Source organism: Mirounga angustirostris, unplaced genomic scaffold (genome assembly GCF_029215605.1).
Source record: "Mirounga angustirostris isolate CCGP_5_RB_7025 unplaced genomic scaffold, mMirAng1.0.hap1 SCAF_11, whole genome shotgun sequence".
Taxonomy (NCBI): domain Eukaryota; kingdom Metazoa; phylum Chordata; class Mammalia; order Carnivora; family Phocidae; genus Mirounga; species Mirounga angustirostris.
Window position 1 is genome coordinate 52,811,403 of NW_026991719.1, and position 24,082 is coordinate 52,835,484.

The 24,082-nt window shown below is 39.5% G+C and overlaps 1 protein-coding gene across 5 annotated transcripts in view; it reads right to left on the minus strand.

The window, feature by feature from the left end:
• VSIG4 (V-set and immunoglobulin domain containing 4) overlaps window positions 1-16,577 on the minus strand; it is a 127,699-nt gene extending 111,122 nt beyond the window's left edge. For 2 of the 5 annotated variants that reach the window (XM_064574150.1, XM_064574148.1), the window contains exons 1-3: window positions 16,411-16,577; window positions 12,372-12,728; window positions 11,333-11,614 (exon numbers count right to left, since the gene is read on the minus strand). In XM_064574150.1, coding sequence (XP_064430220.1) covers window positions 11,333-11,614; window positions 12,372-12,728; window positions 16,411-16,465 — 694 coding nt within the window. In that variant the 5' untranslated portion in view covers window positions 16,466-16,577. The remainder of the gene's footprint in view (window positions 1-11,332; window positions 11,615-12,371; window positions 12,729-16,410) is intronic. The other 3 variants (XM_064574151.1, XM_064574152.1, XM_064574149.1) reach the window with 2 other exon arrangements.
• Window positions 16,578-24,082: the final 7,505 nt, after the last annotated feature.

The window sequence follows — 24,082 nt, forward strand, 5'->3', positions numbered from 1 at the left end:
GTCACCATACAGTACGTCATTAGTTTTTGATGTAGTGTTCCATGATTCATTGTTTTCGTATAACACCCAGTGCTCCATGTGGTATGTGCCCTCCTTAATAGCCATCACTGGGCTAACCCATCCCCCCACCCACCTCCCCTCTAAAAACCTCAGTTTGGGGCGCCTGGGTGGCTCAGTTGGTTAAGCGACTGCCTTCAGCTCGGGTCATGGTCCCCGAGTCCTGGGATTGAGTCCCACATTGGGCTCCTGGCTCGGTGGGGACCCTGCTTCTCCCTCTGACCCTCTACCCTCTCATGCTGTTTCTCTCTCTCTCTCTCAAATAAATAAATAAATAAAATCTTTAAAAAAATAAAATAAAAATAAAATAAAAACCTCAGTTTGTTTCTTGGAGTCCATACTGTTTCATGGTTCGTCTCCCCCTCCGATTTCTCCCCCTTCATTTTCCCTTCCTTCTCCTAATGTCCTCCATGCTATTCCTTATGCTCCACAAATAAGTGAAACCATATAATAATTGACTTTCTCTGCTTGACTTAGTTCACTTAGCATAATCTCCTCCAGTCCCATCCATGTTGATATAAAAGTTGGGTATTCATCTTTCCTGATGGCTGAGTAATATTCCATTGTATATATGGACCACATCTTCTTTATCCATTCATCTGTTGAAGGGCATCTCAACTCTTTCCACAGTTGGCTATTGCAGACATTGCTGTTATGAACACTGGGGTGCATATGGCCCTTCTATTCACTACATCTGTATCTATGGGTAAATACCTAGTAGTGCAATTGCTGGGTCATAGGGTAGCCCTATTTTTAAATTTTTGAGGAACCTCCACACTGTTTTCCAAAGTGGCTGTACCAACTTGCATTCCCACCAACAGTGTAAGAGGGTTCCCCTTTCTCCACAACCTCTCTAACATTTGTTGTTTCTTGCCTTGTCAATTTTTGTCATTCTAACTGGGGTAAGGTGGTATTTCAATGTGGTTTTGATTTGAATTTCCCTGATGGCTAATGATGATGAACATGTTTTCATGTGTCTGTTAGCCATTTTTATGTCTTCTTTGGACAAGTGTCTGTTCATGTCTTCTGTCCATTTTTTGACTTGATTATTTGTGGTTAGAATGCTCTGGAATTAGATAATGGTGATGGTTGCACAACCAACCTAACCACTGAATTTTATACATTAAAATGTTGAATTTTATATTATGCAAATTATATCTCATTTAAAAAAACATGTCAATGAAAGGTTTCTAGAATTTCTTTAGGCTAAGAAAGAGGAAGAACATTGCAGGCAGGGAGAACAGCATTTTATGTTACTAAAGCTGGATAGGGAGGTTGAGGACACACTAAGAGAGTTAGGAATTGATTTTTTGGTAGAAGAATCCATGGGGAATAACAGAAGTTTTCTGAGGAAGGGATAAAAATTGCCCAATCTAAGTTTTGGGAAAATAATTCTGACAACAGTGTCGTGAGGATTTTGAAGGTGAGGGAGTGACATATTTTGTCCATTCATTTACAAATATTCATTAAGTGCATCCTATGTGCCAAGTACTTTTCAAGACCACCAAGAACCAGTAATGGATTTTATAACTTGTGACATGAAATAGATCCTCAATAAATGTTCAATAAGTTGATGGTTTGGTGAGGATGGATGGACACAGAGAAGTCATTTAAAAGGCTATTGAAATTGTTCAGGAAAAAAGATAATGAAACTATGAGGGTATGGGAAAATAAAGACAGAGCTTAGTAAGAGCTGATTTAGTAGTTGAATTCACAGCACTTGGTGATATTGATGATTATGTGAGAGGTAAAGAGGGGGATAGTCATAGATATTGCCAAATCTTCAAACTAAGTCTTTGACACTTATGATCAAGAGATAAATTAGGGGGGCGCCTGGGTGGCTCAGTCATTAAGTGTCTGCCTTCGGCTCAGGTCATGATCCCAGCGTCCTGGGATCGAGCCCCACGTTGGGCTCCCTGCTCTGCGGGAAGCCTGCTTCTCCTTCTCCCACTCCCCCTGCTTGTGTTCCTGCTCTCACTATGTCTCTCTCTCTCAAATAAATAAATAAAATCTTAAAAAAAAATTTTAAAAAAAGAGAGATAAATTAGGGAAAAGCCAGCAAAGAGGCCTGAGAAGGATCAGTCAGATAGGTCTTAGGAAAACCAAGAGAGAATGGTGGTGTTGATAGTGTAAGTTGAAAGAGCTTTGAGGAGGAAGGAATGTCAACTGTTACCTTGATGTTAGGAAAGATGGGTGTGAATGAAGGGGTCTTGGGCTTTGGTAATTTGGAGGTCAGTGATGACTCCAGTTTATAAAGTTATGTTATAGTGAATCAAGAGGGTCATCTGGTGGAAACTCTTTTTCAGAAGGTTGGTAGTGGTCATAGGAGAGAGATGGAGTGGCAGATGTTATTTACAGATATGTATATTAGATTTAAACACATACATATTATAATACATGCATACATACATATTCGGCTTAGCCATAGAATAATAAGTGGGTCAGGGAATTAGATTAGCTGAAGTTAAAAGCACAGGTGGAGGGTTTGCTGTGGAGAGAAGAAAGGCACATCTTACTCTGAGCCAAGAAGGAATAGGTACAGAAATGTCAAGTCAGAGAGGGTAGTTGATAGACTTCACAACTGAAGGGGCTCTGGATATTCTCCAAGAAGGAGGAGATTGACCTCATGTTCTGAGAGCAGGTCTGGGGCCTAAAATAAAGTGAAAGTGTTCTGAACAGCTGCTATCAGGAATGGGACAAAAATAAGCAAATTGGTAAGCAGCATGAGGATAATCAGTTGACATCCTAGAGCACGAAACTAAACTGAGACCAATGCATCTCTGCTGTTTGTTTGTTTGTTTGTTTGTTTGTTTTTGTTTGTTTGTTTTATGAGAGCTTAGCAGTCCAATAGTGTGAAGAAGGGCAAAGCATACAGGGCCATCCCAGAACTGAGGAACAGCATAGAGGGTAAGGCAAAAGGATGACAGTTGAGAGCTATGTAGGTCAGAAATGAAACAGGGAACCAGAATCATGGAACCAGGTTGAGATAACAGAAGGAAGAGACGGCTCAGAGAGCAGGGAAGGGTACAAAGCTGAGAGTAACTTCTCTGAGCCTGTTTCCTTTTTCATCAGTAGGGGGCAATGGTAAGCACTGCCTAACAGCTTTGTTGCCTGTAAACTTAAACTTTGATAAGGAATAGACAGGTTGATTGCTTGTAAGCAAGGTCCTTCCCAGATGGACTAAGAAATAACTCACAGGAAGGTGAGAATGTTCAACTTATGTCTTTATAAAGTATACATTCTTGAACTTTCTGGCCATGCTATGTCCCCTCTGCTTGACCATATGGTCAACTCTCAGAGAACTGAACCATATAATTCTCTAAGAGTGAGATTGCCCTTGTTCCCCTAACAACTAGCAGACCAGAACCTACAGCACACATATACTGTTTACAACTCAGCTTTGGGAAACAAATGCTTCCAGGAAAACACAGGAGTCTCAAACCAACATTAGCCTCCTAATCCAAATAGTTAAAGCCAGTTTGCTCATTTTCCTTATACAGCATTGTATTCTGAGGATAGTAATTTTCAGGTGGCTCTGAGGGTAAGTCCCTAAAAGCAGTTAGTTCCCAACATGTTTTGGGCAATGGTGACATTGTTGGAATAAGTGTCTTCCCTTCCAAGGAGATCTCTTGGAAGGCACAAGATTCACTTAGATGTATCACTGTTGGGCTGTTCATTAAAACCCCAGCCTGCAGTCTTCATGTACACAGTTTGTAGTGCTCCCAGGATAATGCTGTAAGAAGCGGCCAGACCTTGAATAACCAGAGTCAATCTTCATTGAGACCTCAACCAGAACTTGCCTCTGACTTTAGGAACAAGATTGGGGGGTGGTATTTAAAGAAACTATGTAGATATCTGAGCTTTATTTCATGAAACAAAACCAAACACAAACAATAAAATAACAATAAAAAATCCTCGCTGAACAAAACAAAACAAACAAAAAGAGCAATGAGATATCACCTTACACCTGTCAGAATGGCTAAAATAAAAAAGACAAGATGTAACAAGTGTTGGTGAATATGTGGAGAAAAAGACCCTCATAGATTATTGGTGAAAATGTAACTGGTACAGCCACTGTGGAAAACAGTATGGAGGTTTTTCAAAAAAAATTAAAAATAGAAATACTGTATGATCCAATAATTCTGCTACTGGGAATTTACTCATAGAAAATGAAAACACGGTGGGGATCCCACACCACTGGTGAGTGACAACCTCGCTCACTGGGGACAGGGCACAGACTTGCAGACCAGTAGTGGCGGGGAAAGGACTTTAGGGCAGCCCCTGGGGCAGAAACCTAGAGCTGTGGGGTCATGCGTGCGAACTGGGAGCAGCTGGCGGTTTTAGAAGCACAAAGGGCAGAGACGAGCCCCGACATGGAGGCAGGACTGGGAGCACTGCGGAGGGGCGCAAAACCCAGGCTGCTGCAGTTTATAGCAGCATGGACAGAAACGGAAACAGTGTGGCCTGGAGAGCTCACTGAAGAACAGACTGTGATCTCTCTGCTCTGAGGCAGAGGGTTGGAAATGGTCTCTTCTGCTCTGACTCTCGGAAGAGACGCAGAAAGGCACCAGGGAAAGCCGCCAGAGAACAAAAGCCCCCAAAATTGATTCCCACTGAGCCAGTCCCCCACCACATGGGGGCAGGGAAACTCTGCCCAACAAGGGTTGCCTGAGTAAAAGCCCGGCATGCCCCTCCCCCAGAAGACAGGCTGGGAAAACAAGAGGCCAGCAACCCTAAGGTCCCTAGAAAACAGGTGCATCTTGCTTGGGTTCTGGTCAATAATTTGGACTCTATACATTCCTTCAACCACACATCAACAAAATGACTAGGAGGAGCAACCCCCAAAATAGAAAAGACGCAGAGATTATGACTTATGCTGCAGATTTACAAATGGATGCAGATATAACCAAGATGTCAGAGATGGAATTCAGGCTAGCAATTGTGAAGACAATAGCTAGAATGGGGAAATCAATTCATGGCAACATAGAGTCTCTAAGGGCAGAAATGAAAGCTGAATTGGAGGAACATAAAAATGCTATCAATGAGATCCAATCCAATCTAGATAATCTAAAAGCTAGGGTAAGTGAGGCAGAAGAACAAATAAGGAACCTGGAAGACAATATAATAGATTAAAAGGAAAAAGAGGAAGCCAGGGAAAAACAATTCAGAATCCATGAAAATAGAATCAGAGAAATAAGTGACACCATGAAGGGTTCCAATGTCAGAATAATTGGAATCCCAGAGAGAGTGGAGAGAGAGAGAGGACTAGAAGATGTATTTGGGCAAATTGTAGCTGAGAACTTCCCTAATCTGGGGAATGAAACAAACATTCGCATGCTAGAGGCAGAGAGGACCCCTCCCAAGATCAAGGAAAACAGGCCAACACCCCGGCATGTAATAGTAAAACTCACAAATCTTTAAACCAAGGAAACCATCTTAAGGGCAGTTAGGGGGAAGAGATTCCTTACCTACAGAGGGAAGAACGTCAGAATAACATCAGACCTATCCACAGAGACCTGGCAAGCCAGAAAAGCCTGGTAAGACATATTCAGGGTACTAAATAAGAAAATGCAACCAAGAATACTTTATTCGGCAAGGCTGTCATTTAGAATGGATGAAGAGATGCCAAGCTTCCACAACTGGCAGAAACTGGAAGAATATGTGACCACTAAGCTGGCCCTGCAAGAAATATTAAGGGGGATTCTATAAAAGGAGAAAGACCCCAAGAGTGATATACAACAGAAATTTACAGGGACAATCTATAGAAACAACATCTTCACAGGCAACATGATGACAAATAATTCATATCTTTCAATAATCACTCTCAACATGAATGGTCTAAATGCTCCCATAAAATAGCACAGGGTTGCAGATTAGATAAAAAGACAGGACCCATCCATATGCTGCCTACAAGAGACTCATTTTGAACCTAAAGATACATCCAGACTGAAAGTGAAGGGATGGAGTTCCATCTTCCATGCCAGCAGATCTCAAAAGAAAGCTGGGGTAGCAATTCTTATATCTGACAATTTAGATATTAAACTAAAGTCTGTAATCAGAGACACAGAAGGACACTATATCATTCTTAAAGTGTCTATCCAACAAGAAGATCTAACAATTGTAAATATCTATGCCCCCAACATGGGAGCAGCCATCTACATAAGCCAACTGTTCACCAAAATATTCATACTGATAACAATACGTTAATTGTAGGAGACCTCAACCCTCCACTCTCAGCAATGGACAGATCATCTAAGCAGAAAATCAACAAGGAAACAAGAGCTTTGAATGATACACTGGACCAGATGGACCTCATAGATATATACAGAACATTCCACTCTAAAACAACAGAATACTCATTCTTTTCGAGTGCACATGGAACTTTCTCCAGAAAAGACCACATAATGGGTCACAAATCTGGTCTCAACCGACCCAAAAGACTGAGATTTTTCTTTGCATATTCTCAGACCACAGTGCTTTATAACTGGAACTCAATCACAAGAAAAAATTTGGCAGAAATTCAAACACTTGGAAGCTAAAGACCACTCTGCTCAAGAATGTTTGGGTCAACCAGGAAATCAAAGAAGAACTTAAACAATTCATGGAAACCAATGAGAATGAAAACAAATCAGTCCAAAACCTATGGGATACTACAAAGGAGGTCCTAAGGGGAAAATACATAACCATCCAGCCTCACTCAAAAAAATAGAAAAATCCTGAATTCACCAACTAACTCTACACTTTAAAGAACTAGAGAAAAAGCAAGAAACGATGCCTAAGCCACACATTAGAAGAGAAATAATTAAAATTAGAGCAGAGATCAATGAATTAGAAACCAGACACACATTGATCAGATCAACTAAACTAGAAGATGGTTCTTTGAAAGAACCAATAAAATCGATAAACCACTGGCCAGACTTATCCAAAAGAAAAGGGAAAGGACCCAAATTAATCAAATTATGAATGAAAGGGAGAGATCACGACTAACACCAAGGAAATAGAAACAATTCTTAGAAATTATTATCAACAACTCTATACCAATAAACTGAGCAATCTGGAGGAAATGGAGGCCTTGCTGGAAACCTATAAGCTGCCAAGACTGAAACAGGAAGAAATTCACAACCTAAATAGGTCAATAACTAGTAATGAGATTGAAGCAGTAATCAAAAACCTCCCAAAAAACAAGAGTCCAGGGCCTGATGGATTCCCTGGGGAATTCTACCAAACATTCAAAGAAGAAATAATACCTATTGTACTGAAGCTGTTTCAAAAAATAGAAACAGAAGGAAAACTTCGAAACTCATTCTATGAGGCCAGCTTTACCTTAATCCCCAAAGCAGGCAAAGACCCCATCAAAAAGGAGAATTTCAGACTGATATGCCTGATGAATATGGACTTCAAAACCTCAACAAAATCCTAGCTAATAAGATCCAACAATACATTAAAAGGATCATCCACCATGACCAAGTAGGATTTATCCCCGAGATGCAAGGGTGGTTCAACATTCACAAATCAATCAATGTGATAGAACAAATTAATAAGAGGAGGGAGAAGAACCATATGGTCCTCTCAACTGATTCAGAAAAAGCATTTGACAAAATACAACATCCTTTCCTGATGAAAACTCTCCAGAGTATAGGGATAGAGGGAACATTCCTCAAGTTCATAAAATCCATCTATGAAAAACCCACAGCGAATATCATCCTCAATGGGGAAAAGCTGAGAGCCTTTCCCTTAATATCAGGAACACATCAAGGGTTCCCACTCTCACCACTATTGTTCAACATACTACTAGAAGTCCTAGCAACAGCAATCAGACAACAAAAAGAAATAAAAGGTATTCAAATTGGCAAAGAAGAAGTCAAACTCTCTTTGTGCAGACGACATGATACTTTATGTGGAAAACCCAAAAGGCTCCTAGCCCAAATTACTAGAACTCATACAACAATTCAGTAATGTGGCAGGATACAAAATCAATGCACAGAAATCAGTTACTTTCTTATACACTAACAATGCAACTGTACAAAGAGAAATTAGAGAAACGATTCCATTTACAATAGCACCAAAAGCCATCAGATACCTCGGAATAACCCTAACCAAAGAGGTGAAGGATCTATACTCTAGGAACTACAGAACACTCATGAAAGAAATTGAAGAAGACACAAAAGGATGGAAAAACATTCCATGCTCATGGATCGGAAGACTAAACATTGATAAAATGTCTATGCTACCCAGAGCAATCTATACATTCAATGCCATCCCAATCAAAATTCCAATGAAATTTTTCAAAGTGCTGGAACAAACAATCCTAAAATTTGTATGTAATCAGAAAAGACCCTGAATCACCAAGGAAATGTTGAAAAGAAAAACAAAACTGGGGGCATCACCTTGCCTGATTTCAAGCTATATTACAAAGCTGTGATCACCAAGACAGCATGGTACTGACACAAAAACAGACATATAGACCAATGGAACAGAATAGAGAACCCAGATATGGACCCTGAACTCTATGGTCAAATAATCTTTGACAAAGCAGGAAAAAACATGCAATGGAAAAAAGACAGTCTCTTTAATAAATGTTGCTGGGAAAATTGGACAGCCACATGCAGAAGAATGAAACTCAACCATTCTCTAACACCATACATTAAGATAAACTCAAAATGGATGAAAGACCTCAATATGAGACAGGAATCTATCAAAATCCTAGCGGAAAACATAGGCAATAACCTCTTCGACATCAGCCACAGCAACTTCTTTCAAGATACATCTCCAAAAGCTAGTGAAACAAAAGCAAAAATGAACTTTTGGTACTTCATCAAGATAAAAAGCTTCTGCACAGCAATGGAAACAGTCAACAAAACAAAGAGGCAACCTACAGAATGGGAGAAGATTTTTGCAAATGACACTATAGTTAAAGGGCTGGTATCCAAGATCTATAAAGAACTTCTCAAACTCAACACCCAAAAAACAAATAACCAAGTCAAAAAAAATGGGCAAAAGATATGAAAAGACACTTCTGTGAAGAAGACATACAAATGGCTAACAGACACATGAAAAAATGTTCATCATCATTAGCCATCAGGGAAATCCAAATCAAAACCACATTGAGATACCACCTTACACCAGTTAGAATGGCAAAAATGGACAGGGCAAGAAACAACAAATGTTGGTGAGGTTGGGGAGAAAGGGGAACCCTCGTACACTGTTGGTGGGAATGCAAGTTGGTACAGCCACTTTGGAAAACAGTGTGGAGGTTCCTCCAGAATTTAAAAATCGAGCTACCCTATGACCCAGCAATTGCACTCCTGGGTATTTACCCCAAACACACAGATGTAGTGAAAAGAAGGACCATATGCACCCCAATGTTCATAGCAGCAATGTCCGCAATAGCCAAACTGTGGAAAGAGCCAAGATGCCATTCAACAGATGAATGGATAAAGAAGATGTGGTCTATATATACAATGGAATATTAGCCATCAGAAAGGATGGATACCCAACTTTTATATCAACATGGATGGGACTGGAGGAGATTATGCTAAGTGAACTAAGTCAAGCAGAGAAAGTCAATTATCATATGGTTTCAGTTATTTGTGGAACATAAGGAATAACATGGAGGACATTAGGAGAAGAAAGGGGAAAATGAAGGGGGGGAAATTGGAGGGAGAGATGAACCATGAGAGACTATGGACTCTGAGAAACCAACAGGGTTTTAGAGCGGAGGGGGGTGGGGGGATCAGTTAGCCCAGTGATGGGTATTAAGGAGGGCACATATTGCCTGGAGCACTGGGTGCTATACGAAAACAATGGATCGTGGATCACTACATCAAAAACTAATGATGTATTATATGGTGACTAACATAACTTAGTAAAATTTTAAAAAAAGAAAATGAAATCACTAATTTGAAAAGATATATTCATCCCTATGTTTATTGCAGCATTATTTACAGTAGTCAAGAATGGAAGCAACCTAAGTGTCCATCAATAGACAAATGGGTAAGGAAGGTGATTATATATATATATATATATACACACACACACTCGCACACATCCCCATACACACACACAATGGAATATTACAGAGTCATAAAGGAGTAAAATATCATGCCATTTGAGAAAACATGGATGGACCTAGAGGGCATTATGTTAAGTGATATATGTCAGGCTAAGAAAGACAAATACTGGGACATCTGGTTGGCTCAGTTAGTTGAGTGTCTGACTTCAGCTCAGGCTATGGTCTAGGGTCCTGGGATCAAGCCCCAGGTCAGACTCCCCTTTTAGCAGGGAATCTGTTTGTCCCTCTGCCTCTGTCCCTGCCCCTCCCCTGCTTGTGCTTTCTTGTTCTCTCTCTCTCCCTTAAATAAATAAATAAATAAATAAATAAATAAATAAATAAATAAATAAATACAAATACCATGTGATTCCACTCATATGTGGGACCTAAATAAATGAATAAACAAAAAGTAGAATCAGACCCATAAATGCAAAGAACAAACTGATGGGGAGGAGAGTGGGGATATGGGCAAAATATGTGAGGAGATGTGGGAGATACAGGCTTCCAGTTAGGGAATAAAAGGGGATAAAAGGCACAGTAAAAAAAGAATATAGTTAATGATATTATAATAGTGATATTATGGTAGCTACATTTGTAGTGAACATAGCATAATGTATAAACTTGTCAAATCACTATGTGGTGTACCTGAAACTAATGTAACATTGTGTGTCAACTATACTCAAAAAAAGAACAAATAAAAAAGATTTGAAGGGTGTCAGGAGCTAATAAATATTCAATCATAGAGACAATCAGACATAATGGAAAGAGTATGTGATCTGTGTACAAGTTCCCACTTGAACTTCCTAACTGTTAACCCCTGGGCAAAAAAAAAAAAAAAAAAAAAAAATTCCCTTTCTGATTTTCACTTTCTTCTTCTGTAAAATGTGAGTAATGATAGCTATCTCATGAGTTAAATGTGGGATTCAGTTACAGAATGTGTGTTAAGTTCTTGTGAATTGTATCTGGCAAATATGATTTGCTTAGTGAATGTCACTTTCCCCTTTACCATCTTTATCTTCTTAACCTATAACATGACAGGTGTTGTCTCCAGCTTTATTACCATCAGTCTGGAATTTTTCTTTTTTTTGTGATTGTACAACCCAGGACACCCCCTCTCTCCACACACACAAACTCTCTTCTCTGGAATAAAGGCACTACTGTACTGAGTTATCTCCAGTACAAGGTGGTCCATTGCTAGGATCACCAAGAGAAAGGGTTGCTTACCTTTGACCACAAACTCCACAATGTTGCTGCGCTGCTCAGAGCCTACCCGGCCCTTGGCAGTACAGAAATAGGAGCCCGAGTCAGCCACCACGGCAGGCTTGAAGAGTAAGGTACTCAAGACTGCTACTTTGATGGGTTCTTGATTGTTGGTCTGTTCCTTGTACCAAACATAACTGATGGGAGGAGAACCCCAAGCCTGGCATTGAAGGCTAATCCTCATTCCCTGGGGCACTGTGAAGCCATAGCCACTGCCAGTCGTCACTGTGGGCTTGGAAACAGAGACTGCAAAGTGAAGACAAGAGAGGAGGCTCTGGGAAGTTACAAGAATATGTGAAGACAAGGCTGAGTCATCCTTGCTGGATATAGGGATAATTATATAACTGCAAAGGGAACTAAAAGGGGCTCCTGACTTAGGAGGGGGTAAGAAATAGGATAATGTAAATAAAAATAGCTTTCTTTGGAAGATTAGGTACTGTTTTGTGTTATCTGGAGGTTTGGATTATTTGGATTTACAAATCAACTAATTTTTTTTAAATATATAGAGAGATTATTTTAGCCTTTAGTAGATAGAGATTTTGGATTATCTGCAGTTTTGGATTACCAGGGCCAGGTTTTCACAAAACTGTCAAGTCAGCAAAATGTATCTTGGCTAACCCCCATATCTCTTTCCCCAGATCTTCTCTGTCAGCATCTATTTACTCTCCAATACTCTGATAAGATAGATATACTTATTTTTATGAGTTTTAAGACCCATAGCTGAAGGAGGGCAACCAGGGTGTGGATGCTAGAATTTCTGGGATGCTTGAAGGGGTAGAGATTTGAGAGCCAGGAACCCTTCCCAACATTTCTTAAATTATACTGTGAGAGTGATGACCTTGAGGATCCTCTCCCTGTCCACTTCCCCTGATTAGCACATATGACTGAAGAAAGCCTGTGTACAAGTAAATAAAATTCTCTGGATTTCTAAAGCTTTCCTAGTATTATAGTCCTCTATTTGTTCTTTGTCACTCAGTGCTTTCCTATCATCACAGTTACTCACGTTTCTGGACACGGAGCTCAATGATCTTATCTCTCACCACTTGGTTGCCATTAGGGGTCTGCCAAGTGACTTCACATGTGTAGTGGCTCCGGTCATCCATCTCCAGGGTATTCAGTTGGAGGGACACATCTCCTGGAACCTTGTGGTTCACTTGCAGACGGCCCCGGTACTTTGCTTGCTGGATATGGTCTCCAGAGGAATCACGTAGGAAGATGGTGACTGGGTCCAAGCCACGTTGTACCAGCCACTTTACCAAGACTTGAGTGTAGCCTTGCAGAGAACCATAGGTGCAGGGAATATTCACATCTCCTTTCCAAGGCCCTATCACACTCTCAGGTGCTTCCAGGATGGGATGGCCTGAAAAGGAGGAAGAAAGTGGACATAGATGGCACACCCGCTTGGGAGCTAGGATGGCAGTGGCAGACCTCAAGAGACTTCTGAGAAACACCTCTCAAATTTCCTTCCATCATACTTTTAGATTCCATGTGCCCTTTTGTTCTCTGTCAGCCTTCCCATCAATCAGAACCAGTCCTCAGAAGGAAAACTCTTAACACTGTTTGGCTCTTGTCTGTTTCAAGTTCCTTTCCCATCACTGCCTTGCTGTGAGATGACCCTGGATAAGTCACTTTCCACCATGAGGACCCATTTTCTTCATCTATAATGTAGAGAGTTTGAATGGAATGATCTCTAGGGATTCTTTAAACTCTGAAGTTCTGTAAGTCTATGAAAAAGAACTTCTTTCAGTATTTTCCAAAAGAAGTGTAGGAGCAAATGCTGAACTGTTGTGTCTAGGTTATTTTATTATGTAATTATATACCTGGAGAAATGTGGGGGCTGCAGGGCTAAGAAAGAAAGGGCCATATTCCCCGCTTATTCCCTATTGCTCCCTCAGAAAGCCTCAGTATTTGGGTCCCTGACCCTAAGCCCTTCTCTGGAAGGGAGGAAGGACACAGGGCAATTCTGAGGGTGGAAACTTGTGTGAAATGTACTCCTGTTTAACAAAATCATTGGTTATTGTTAAGTTTGAAATCTGCACTTTGTAAGCCTGAACTTTTTTTCTGATTTATCTTTATTTCCCTTTTGCTTTCTCTTAGATTTCACCAAAGGTACATTGGAAAATTCCATCTTGAGGAGGAATGGAGAGGAAAATGTCTGGAAAGGAAAGGGGTCTGAATAAAATCCTAAAGCTGGCTGTGGTAGGAATGGTAGTAGGACCAAAAAGAGATTGTTCCTTGGTGTGCTGGGGAGGGAAACATGGTGGAGAGGAATTGGGAGTGTTGAGAGAGGCATCACTTCCTATTAGAATTTTCATTCAGGGTGCCTGGGTGGCTCAGTCAATTAAGTGTCTGTCTTCATCTCAGGTCATGATCCTGGGGTCCTGGGATTGAGCCCTGTGTCAGGTTCCCTGCTCAGCAAGGAGTGTGCTTCTCCTTTTCCCTCTGCCCCTCTCCCTTCTCATGCTCTCTCTCTCTCTGAAATAAAAAAAAATCTTAAAAAAAGAAATTTTCATTCATAAGCTCATATTTTAAGGATTTTGTGTTTTATTTAACTCCAACCAGGAGTGAGGGATTCTATGTAGACAATTTATTTATGTCTGTCCTAGAAGAAGGAGGTTCAAAATGTGAGATATTACTGAATAAAAGCCTGTTATGTAGCCCAGGATTCTCAGGCTTCAATCAAACAAATGGTAGGGTGGGAGCATGCCTTCTAGCTCCCAGAATTTGTTGCCAAGTACCAAGTCCCAGGGGAGAGACTAAAGTCAGGCCTCTAGCCTGTGCCCTCACCATGGATTCTTAGAACATCAGAACATCACTAGCATATTTGGCCTCGAGTAGAAAAGAATAAATAAACATGAGTCCATGTTGCTAAATCCGTCACATAGTCTCTGGAGAGTTTCAGATTAGGCAGGGAGCAGAACTCAGACCCATGAATGGGAGTGCAACAGGGGCAGATTTTGGTTTGCCCTAACAATGAACTTTATAATTAATTAGAGCTGTTTATTGATGAACTAAGCAGTCTGGGAGAAGTTCTGAGCTTTGTTTAAGTCTTGGACAGCATTACTCCTTAAGATCCCCTCCAATCCTAGATGATTCAATGCTAATAGGCTATAATGGAAATGGAAGTTAAATAATTACATTTTCTAGCTGGTGGTGAACTTTCACCAGATGGTGGTGAGTGTCACTGTACTATTGCTAGTTCAGGCCTCCATATGCATTCAGATGCAGCTTATCATCATCATGAACATGCATGTGTCACTTACAAGCACACACATACCAGCCCTAAGCCCCATGAAAACCATCTGAACCTTTCAGTTTAATGTGCTCTTTCCCATTAATCTTCCAGCTCTCACAAATCTCCTGCCCCTCCTCTGAAAAGAATTCTTGTATACTTTTCCTGACAACAAACAGCATTCTGCTGTGAGGACATCTGGAACAGCTGAAAATGCCTTTGTCTATGTGTATGTATATCTTCCCTCTGGCCTTGGGGGAACTGCAAAGCTTGGCTTGCATTACCCTCTCTGGGAACTTACTGGGGATTCTCACATAGCCCACTCTGGCCAGTCAATTATGTGAATAGCCAGTCTCAATTTCTCAATCTTGAAAGTCACTTCTAAAAGTATGTCAGGCTTGATTCCTACATTCCAGAATAGGGGCATGGGACAGATTAGTAACCAGACTTCAAAGAATTACATGTTTTTGCCCCCTTTACTTCCTCCCTTCCTTCTTCTTTCCTCCCTTCAGTGTATCCTTCCATCTAATTTCTATTCTTCCTCCTTCTCATTTCCTCCTCTTTCTCCTCCTGCTTCATTAATATCACAAAGAGACAGTTTATGGTAGGCACGAAGCATCACACACCTAAAAAAGACATTGTATATTATGTACTCTGATTTCCAAAGTGAAGGTAACCTCAATAGAATTGACTTATACCTTCCAACTATCCTTGTGGTTTTCAGAGAGCCTAGAGAAACACTGAATAGAAGGGACACCAAGCTAACATATATCTGGCATCTCCCTCTAAAGATATGGAACAAGTAGATGTGCAGTAAGAATCCCTTTGCTGTATCTTGGGTCTCTCTTAGTTATTACTTAGGCTTAGTTACCTAAAAGTCTATCTCAATTCTCAGGGATGTAAAAGAGGATGGAGGAATACTCAAGGAAATAATGCTTCTATGGGATAGTAAGACCTCTTTTCGGATACATATCCAGCATTAATTTCCCACACGTAGCCTGGACAAACTGGGCCATATTCACAGGAAACTGAGTTACCCCAGGAGATGGTAAGAAACAAGTCCTGTGAGGACCAATTGAAGGAGTTAGGGCTTGTTTATCTTGGAGAAGAGATGAATCAAGAGGAATGATGTCTGCCCTCAGAACTCTAAAGGGCTGTCACAGCATCGAGGGAGTAGATATGTTCTATGTGTCTCTAAGAAAAAGAGCTAGGGCCTTAGAATGGAAGCCACAAGGAAGTATATTTAGTTCAACACAAGAAAGAACATCTTAACATTTGTAGCTGCCCCTGGATAGACTAGATACTCTGGAAATGTCATCAACTCTCAGTCACTGGAAGTTATGTGAACAGATATTTTGAGCACTGTTCATAACAGCCAAGTTCTAGGTCACTTTTAAGGTTCCATCTAGCTTTTAGACAACATTCCTTCTTTGAGGGTTGTATATATTAACAGGGATCAAGACCTGGAGACAGAGGGGTTAATGTATAATGGTAGAATTTCAGGTGAAATAAGATGGAGGAGGGATTTGGATGGCATTGGGCACCTTCTTAATGTCCCTGAGATATGACAAGTACTAGTAAATCATGTGGATGTTTTTCAAGAGAGGATCTTTTTCAATTTCCATCCAAACTTACCTCCTGGCTTCTTCAGCAGGCTTCAACTACCCAAAGCTGAGAGAGTCTGCAGCACAGTCTGAGAACATTCACCTATTCAGCAGGAATAGGCTTTCCCCAGTAGCCATTCAATCCCAAACCCCCAGCCTTTTGCTGGTGCCAGCAGTGGTAACCAGGCCCCCATTTGCTGCCTTACCATAGGCGACCACTGTTAGGTGGTCCAGGAGCAGGAGGCCCAGTAAGAGCCCCATTGCAGCCAGAACCACTTCTGTCCTTTCTTCTCGCCTCCTGTTGTCAAAGAGGCTTGAACTTCTGATGGCTGCCAGCGTCTGTGCTTGCTCACTTCCCTTCCTTCTCTATATCTCTCATTTGGATTCCCAGCCCCATCTCACATTCTCCTTCCTTCCCTATTTCAGCACAAGTCACGTGAGTATCTCCACCCTCCCCTGCCTGGGATTGGAGGTTCAGGGTGAGTGAAGAAATCCCCCCTACCCCAGCGTGTTGACTTGACTTTCCATGGAGCCAGTAAGGTTCTCTGGTCTTTGATCTCCCAGGCTGTGTTTATTTTAGGTTTCTTCCACAAGACTCAGAGGTAGGGGGGTGACTTTGGGATGAGTTTTCTCACTCCAGTATGGTGGTATTTTCCTTTCTGATGGGCCTAGGAAGGAGAGATCAACATTGCTGACCTGTGCAATATTCAGCAGTCATACTGTTAACTCCTGCCTGATACACTTTTGCAAATGAACAGAGTGTTGGGAGTGGGTGCCTGTGGGCTTCAGAGTATAAGAGATTAAGTGTATGAAAGAGCTTTCTACAAATCAAAGCTTAAATAATTGGCAAGCCCATGGATAAAGTTGTCATGGGGATATATATTCCCATATCTCATATCTTTGAATCACTTTCTCCAATAGCTCCACCTCTTTGGTGGTAAGTGTTCCCATTAGTGCTCATTTGGGGTCTATTATATTTTTCTTAAAGGGAAAATTAAGTTTAACATCCAGTGTACTTGCCCATTGACCAGGTAGTGGTATGTCTATTAGGTTAACTTTTCAATGACTTTTAATTGGTACATATCTGTGATCAGCAAGAGAGAGGCATTAGGCTTACTAAGAAGCTTAATTGCATCACTTCACAAGTCCCAGAGTGACTGTAAGTTCACCAGCAGTCTACCCCTAGGTTTGGCACTGCTCACAGTCTACTAAACATTGAAAATATAAACACCTCCAAAAGGAGAAATACATCAACAAATTCATACCAAACTGTAAGTAAAGTCTAAGCTTGGCTTCTTTTTTTAATTGGAGGGATAAGAGAGGCCTTGGTTGGGGAGGGGTGATCTGTGTAGAAAGGGGTAGTGAGACCCCAAGGACAGACAGTATCTCCTCCACATGCTTGCCAAGGGTAATTATATACAGATGATTTGGGACTGGAAAAAGGCTAAGCGAAGACTACAGCATTTCAGGCCCTGACACTGTTACATGGAATTCTGTCAAGCACCTCTGCTTCCCAGATTCAATCCCTCTTGTCTGGTTGTCCCTTGATTTTTGGTTATTTCATTCAGTCCACCTCATTTGAACTTCTAATCATTGTTTTCCATTGGGTTCCTCACACAGAGAACCCTGAGCTTTGGAGAGCCCCTTTTTTGTATTTTACAACTAAAACCCTAACAGACACACACACACACACACAGGCACACACACATGCACACGTGCATGCGTGCACACACACACACACCTCCCCTTTATGGTTTTTCCTAATGAGGAGCTGAAAACCCATGCCTCATTGGACTAGTGTTAATTTCTGTCTGACCTGGTGACTGTATTTTTGAACTGCCTCTGGCCTCTTGTTAGGACCTTCTAGATGTGAAGATAAATGTCCCAGAAAACATGCACAGCATTTCTCTGGGGAAGAATTCCAATCCTGCAGTGGGATCAGTAGCACTGAGAAGAACATTGAAGAGGAAGTCAGGAAACAGAGAAGGGCCTGACTCTGCATCTACTTCATTCTGAGAATTTGAGCAAGTTAAATCTGAACTTCAGCTTCCTCACTTGTAACATGAGCACTGTTAGATTTGATGTTTACATTATTTAAGATTTTTAAGAATCAAACTACACTATACATACAATAACAACTATAAAAATGATAGTCACTATCTCTTGAACTTTTACTCTTCCATGCCCTGTACTAAGCACTTTTCATGGATTAATTCATTTGGTACTTACAATCTTTCATGATGAGTATTGTACTCTTTCCTTTTTTGCAGTTTTTGTTTTAATTCCAATTAGTTAACATATAGTGTTATATCAGTTTCAGGTACATAATAGGGTCATTCAACACTTCCTTACAAACCTGGTGCTCATCACAGCAAGTACATTCCTTAATCTTCATCACATATTTAACCTTGACCCACCCAACTCCCCTCTACTAACCATCAGTTTGTTCTCTATAATTAAGAGTCTGCTTTTGACTTCTCTCTATCCCTCACTGTCTCTCTTCCCTTTGCTCACTTGTTTTGTTTCTTAAATTCCACATACAAGGAAATCATATTATATTTGTCTTTCTCTGGCTGATTTATTTCATTTAGCATTATACTCTCAAGCTCCATCCATGTTGTTGCAAATGGTAAGATTTCATTCTTTTTTATGGCTGAATATGATTAAATATGTAATATTTATATATTATATATTTATAAATAATCCTCTTAATCATTCATCAGTCAATGAACACTTAGGCTGCTTCTATATCTTGGCTATTGTAAATAATGCTGCTATAAACATAGGGGTGCATGTATCCCTTCAAATTAGTGTTTTAATATTCTTTGGGTAAATACCTAGTAGAGCAATTACTGGATCATAGGGTAGTTCTATTCTTAACTTTTTTAATATTATCACTTTTTTTAAGTTGTTGTTTTAATTCCAGTTAGCTAACTTACAATGTTACATTAGTTTCAGGTGTATACTATACTAATCAACAGTTCTATACATCACCCTGTGCTCATCATGACAAGTGGACTCCTTAACCCCCATCACTTACTTAACCCATCCTCTCACCCACCTCCCATCTGGTAAATCAGTTTGCTCTCTATAGTTAAGAGTCTGTTTCTTGGTTTGCTGATCTTTCTTTCCTTCCCTTATGTTCATCTGTTTTGTTTCTTAAATTCCACGTATGAGAGAAATCATATGGTATTGTCTTTCTCTGACTGACTTATTTCACTGAGTATAATACTCTCTAGCTCCATCCACATCACTGTAACTGGCAAGATTTCATTATTTTTTATGGCTGAATAGTATTCCACTGTATATAAATACCACATCATCTTTTACCTATTCATCAGTTGATGGACACAGGCTGATTCCATATCTTGGTTATTGTAAATGATACTCTAGAAAAATAAGAGTGCATGTATCCCTTTGAATTAGTGTTTTGGTATTCTTTGGCTAAATACCTAGTAGTGCAATAGTTGGATCATAGGGTAGTTCTATTTTTAACTTTCTGAGGGACCTCCATACTGTTTTCTAGAGTGGCTGCACCAGTTTGCACTCCCACCAGAAATGCAAGAGGATTCTACTTCCTCCACATCCTCACCAACAGCTGTTGTTGATTTTAGCCATTCTCAAAGGTGTGAGGTGGTAGCTTATTGTAGTTTTGATTTGAATTTCCCTGATGATGAGTGCTGTTGAACATCTTTTCATGTGTCTGTTAGTCATCTGTACATCTTTGAAAAAATGTCTATTCAGGTTTTCTGCCCATTTTTTAATAGGATTGTTTTTTGGGAGTTTAATTTTTTTAGAGGGTGTTGAGCTTTATAAGTTTTATATATATGTAAAATGTTATGTTAGTCACCATATAGTACATCATTAGTTTTTGATGTAGTGTTCCATGATTCATTGTTTGTGTATAACACCCAGTGCTCCATGCAATACGTGCCCTCCTTAATACCCATCACTGGGGTAACCCATCTCCCCACTCCCTTCCCCTCTAAAACCCTCAGTTTGTTACTCGGAGTCCATAGTCTCTCATGGTTCACCTCCCACTCTGATTTCCCCCCCTTCATTTTTTCCCTTCCTTCTCCTAATGTCCTCCATTCTATTCCTTATGTTCCACAAATAAGTGAAACCATATGATAATTGACTTTCTCTGCTTGACTTATTTCACTTAGCATAATCTCCTCCAGTCCCATCCATGTTGATGCAAAAGTTGGGTATTCATCCTTTCTGATGGCTGAGTAATATTCCATCGTATATATGGACCACATCTTCTTTATCCATTCATCTGTTGAAGGGCATCTCAACTCTTTCCACAGTTTGGTTATTGTGGACATTGCTGCTATGAACATTGGGGTGCATATGGTCCTTCTTTTCACTACATCTGTGTGTTTGGGGTAAATACCCAGGAGTGCAATTGTTGGGTCATAGGATAGCTCTATTTTTAATTTTTTGAGGAACCTCCACACTGTTTTCCAAAGTGGCTGTACCAACTTGCATTCCCACCAACAGTGCAAGAGGGTTCCCCTTTCTCCACAACCTCTCCAACATTTGTTGTTTCTTGCCCTGTCCATTTTTGCCATTCTAACTGGTGTAAGGTGGTATCTCAATATGGTTTTGATTTGAATTTCCCTGATGGCTAATGATGATGAACATGTTTCAATGTGTCTGTTAGCCATTTGTATGTCTTCTTTGGAGAAGTGTCTGTTCATGTCTTCTGCCCATTTTTTGACTTGATTATTTGTTTTTTGGGTGTTGAGTTTGAGAAGTTCTTTATAGATCTTGGATATCAGCCCTTTGTCTGTAGTGCCATTTTCTCTTTCCTGTATAAAGAACAGTTCGTAAAGAAAACTACAATCTTTAGAAAATTAAGTAAATGAAAATACTCTTCTGTCAGTTTTGCAAATCTCTCAAGAGATGAGTTTTTACTCAAAGTATTTAACTAAATTCTAAGAATGATTGGCTGATAAAGACACCAGTACTCTTGGGGCTCCTGGGTGACTCAATCAGTTGAGCAGCCAACTCTTGGTTTTGGCTCAGGTCATGATCTCAGGGTCATGAGATCAAGCCCTACATCAGTCTCTGAGCTCATCATGGAGTCCGTTTGAGATTCTTCCCCCATCTCCTGCCCTCCCCCTCTGCTCCTCCCCATGCTCATGTGTACTCTCTTTCTCTTTCTTTTGAAAATAAATAAATAAAATATTTAAAAAATATACCAGTGCTCTCTCTTTCTACCTAGAGTATAAATTTAATTAAAAAATTAATAATGAGATGTAAGTCCACTTGAAGTTGATGGGAAAAAAGGTATGAAATCATACTTGCAGAAGGATCAGAACACTTATCATCCTCGTCCTAACCCCACCACTTACTTAGTTAATTGACAAGGCAATTAACCTCTTTGAATCTGAGTTCACTTTTATGTAGCCTAAGGATAATAATAACTGCTTTTCTTGCTTCATGAGTTATTGTGAATATCAAATGAGATAATATATATGAAGAGTCTTGAAAACTGTTACATAAACTTGAGAGAATATATTATGATGTCTCTGATTTTAAGACAAAAATCATGAAAAAATTACCAAAGGGATGTGCTATAATAAATTTGAGTTTGCACATGGCATTCAAATAAGTTCTTTCTTAGAAAGAACCTCCTTTGTTGCTTACTGATACTAGTCTTCCACAGTCTGCCTTAGATTTTATGAGAAGCGGGTCCTGCAGAGATCTATGTCATAGTGTTTAGCACTATTCCAAAATCAATGGATGTTGATGTGATTACACGAAAGGTATTTTTTTTTTTACATGAAAAATCTTTATTCTTCTTCTGTGGAAATATGAAGATTGAAATAGTGGCTATATTAAGGAAGGCTGATGTTAGCTTCTCAGACCAGAGATGAATACATTATTCATTGTTGAGATACTCTTCCAGGAGACATTTTGTAGAGTGTGACTCAGAAGAGTGATAGAATAACCCTAATCCTGTGTCCTGATACATTTAGAAGTGTAGGACTTGTTAAATATAATTTCTCTTGGACTCCCTTTTCTTCCGCATCATATATAAAAAACATCTTTCTACATACAAGAAGATGGTACAATACATGAAAATTCCCCTGCATTTCCTGTTTGATGAGGAGCTGGTAAGTGACTTTGGAGAAAGATTTCAAGATTCTAATGACCTAATTTGGATGATCTGAAGAACCCATTCAATGTTTTACCAAATTTAAATGACCATGATTTTATAGCTTTGAATGGTCCTTCTCCACCATAATATGTCCCAAATCTTAATGAAATGTTTGAACCCCAGATATCTGCAGAAACCACTGGGCAGTACAAGCTATTCCCTTTGTTGTTTCTCAACACTGTCCAATTTTACTGAAGATTACACTAAAATTGAGATTTCCACTTGAATTTATTTTTGAATTCCCCCTCAATCCAGCTTCCTGCTGGAAAATAGACAGGGATCCCACTACCTTTGGCTGTCTGTTGTATTTCCTTCCGTCTGTTACATGCCATAACTTAAAAACATGGTTTAAATTGTTACTTGCTGGTGCCTAAGCAAGATTTAATATCTAGGAGACAATTAAGACCACACAAAAAGGATGAGGAATACATCAAAGTTGGAGGGAATAAAAAAGTTGTTTTTTTTTTAAGTTCTAAACAATATTCTAAGACCTTATTAATGTCTAGAACAGGAATTTGTGTTAAACACCAAAAGTGTGGCAGTTTTCTAAATAATTTGCAATTCCATGTAGGTTGATTCTACATACAACAAATGACTTCTATTATTCCAGGGTTTTCTGAAACCTGTTTTTGAAAAGCAGGGATTTTTGCTAGTATTTAAAATATGGGACTGAAGTTTTCCCTAGATTTTCATGTACATTTATTTTACAATTTTATAAATAAATAAACTAAAATTAAATCTAGTTTTATTATTTATAAAATTTGTAACTCCTGTGGAGTTCAATTTTCAACATAAAATATTTTTTCATTCAAGATTTTATTTAAATTCGTTAGTTAACATATAGTGTAATATTAGTTTCAAGGGTAGAATTTAGAGATTCATCACTTGCATATAACACCCAGTGCTCATTATAACAAATGCCCTCCTTAATGCCCATCACCCATTTACTCCATCCCCCACCCCCTCCCACCCAGCAATCCTGTTTGTTCCCAATAGTTAAGAGTCTTATGATTTGCCTCCCTCTCTGTTTTTATCTTATTTTTCCTTCCCTTCCCCTATGTTTATCTGTTTTGTTTATTAAATTCCACATATGAGTAAAATCATACAGTATTTGTCATTCTCTGACTGACTTACTTTGCTTAGCATAATACACTAATTCCATCCATGTCATTGCAAATGGCAAGATTTCATCTTCTGATGACTGAATAATATTCAATTGTATTATACCACATCTTCTTTATCCACTCACCATTCGATGGACATTTGGGCTCTTTCCACATTTTAGCTATTGTGCATAGTGCTGCTATAAACATTTGGGTTCATATGCCCTTCAAATCACTATGTTTGTATCCTTTGGATAAATACCTAACAACGCAATTGCTGGGTCATAGGGTAGTTTTAACTTTTTTTTTTTTTGCTTGCATTGAATTTTAATTGAAAATATTAAAACAATTTAACCATTCATAATGAATTACAAAACTTTGACAGTTAAATTGTACTATCATTTATGAGGCATTTATTCATCATTAGTTTTGTAGACCTGAAAGAAACTTTGCATACTTGTGTTTTCTGTTCTCATCTCAGAGGAAGATTATGAAGAGAAAGTCTAAAATATTTATAAATCAAAAGCCAACTGAGTTAGAAGTGATAAAGGGAACAAAATCTACACAAGAAAAGGGCAGAGGTGGGTTTTAGCTCATGTTTTGAGC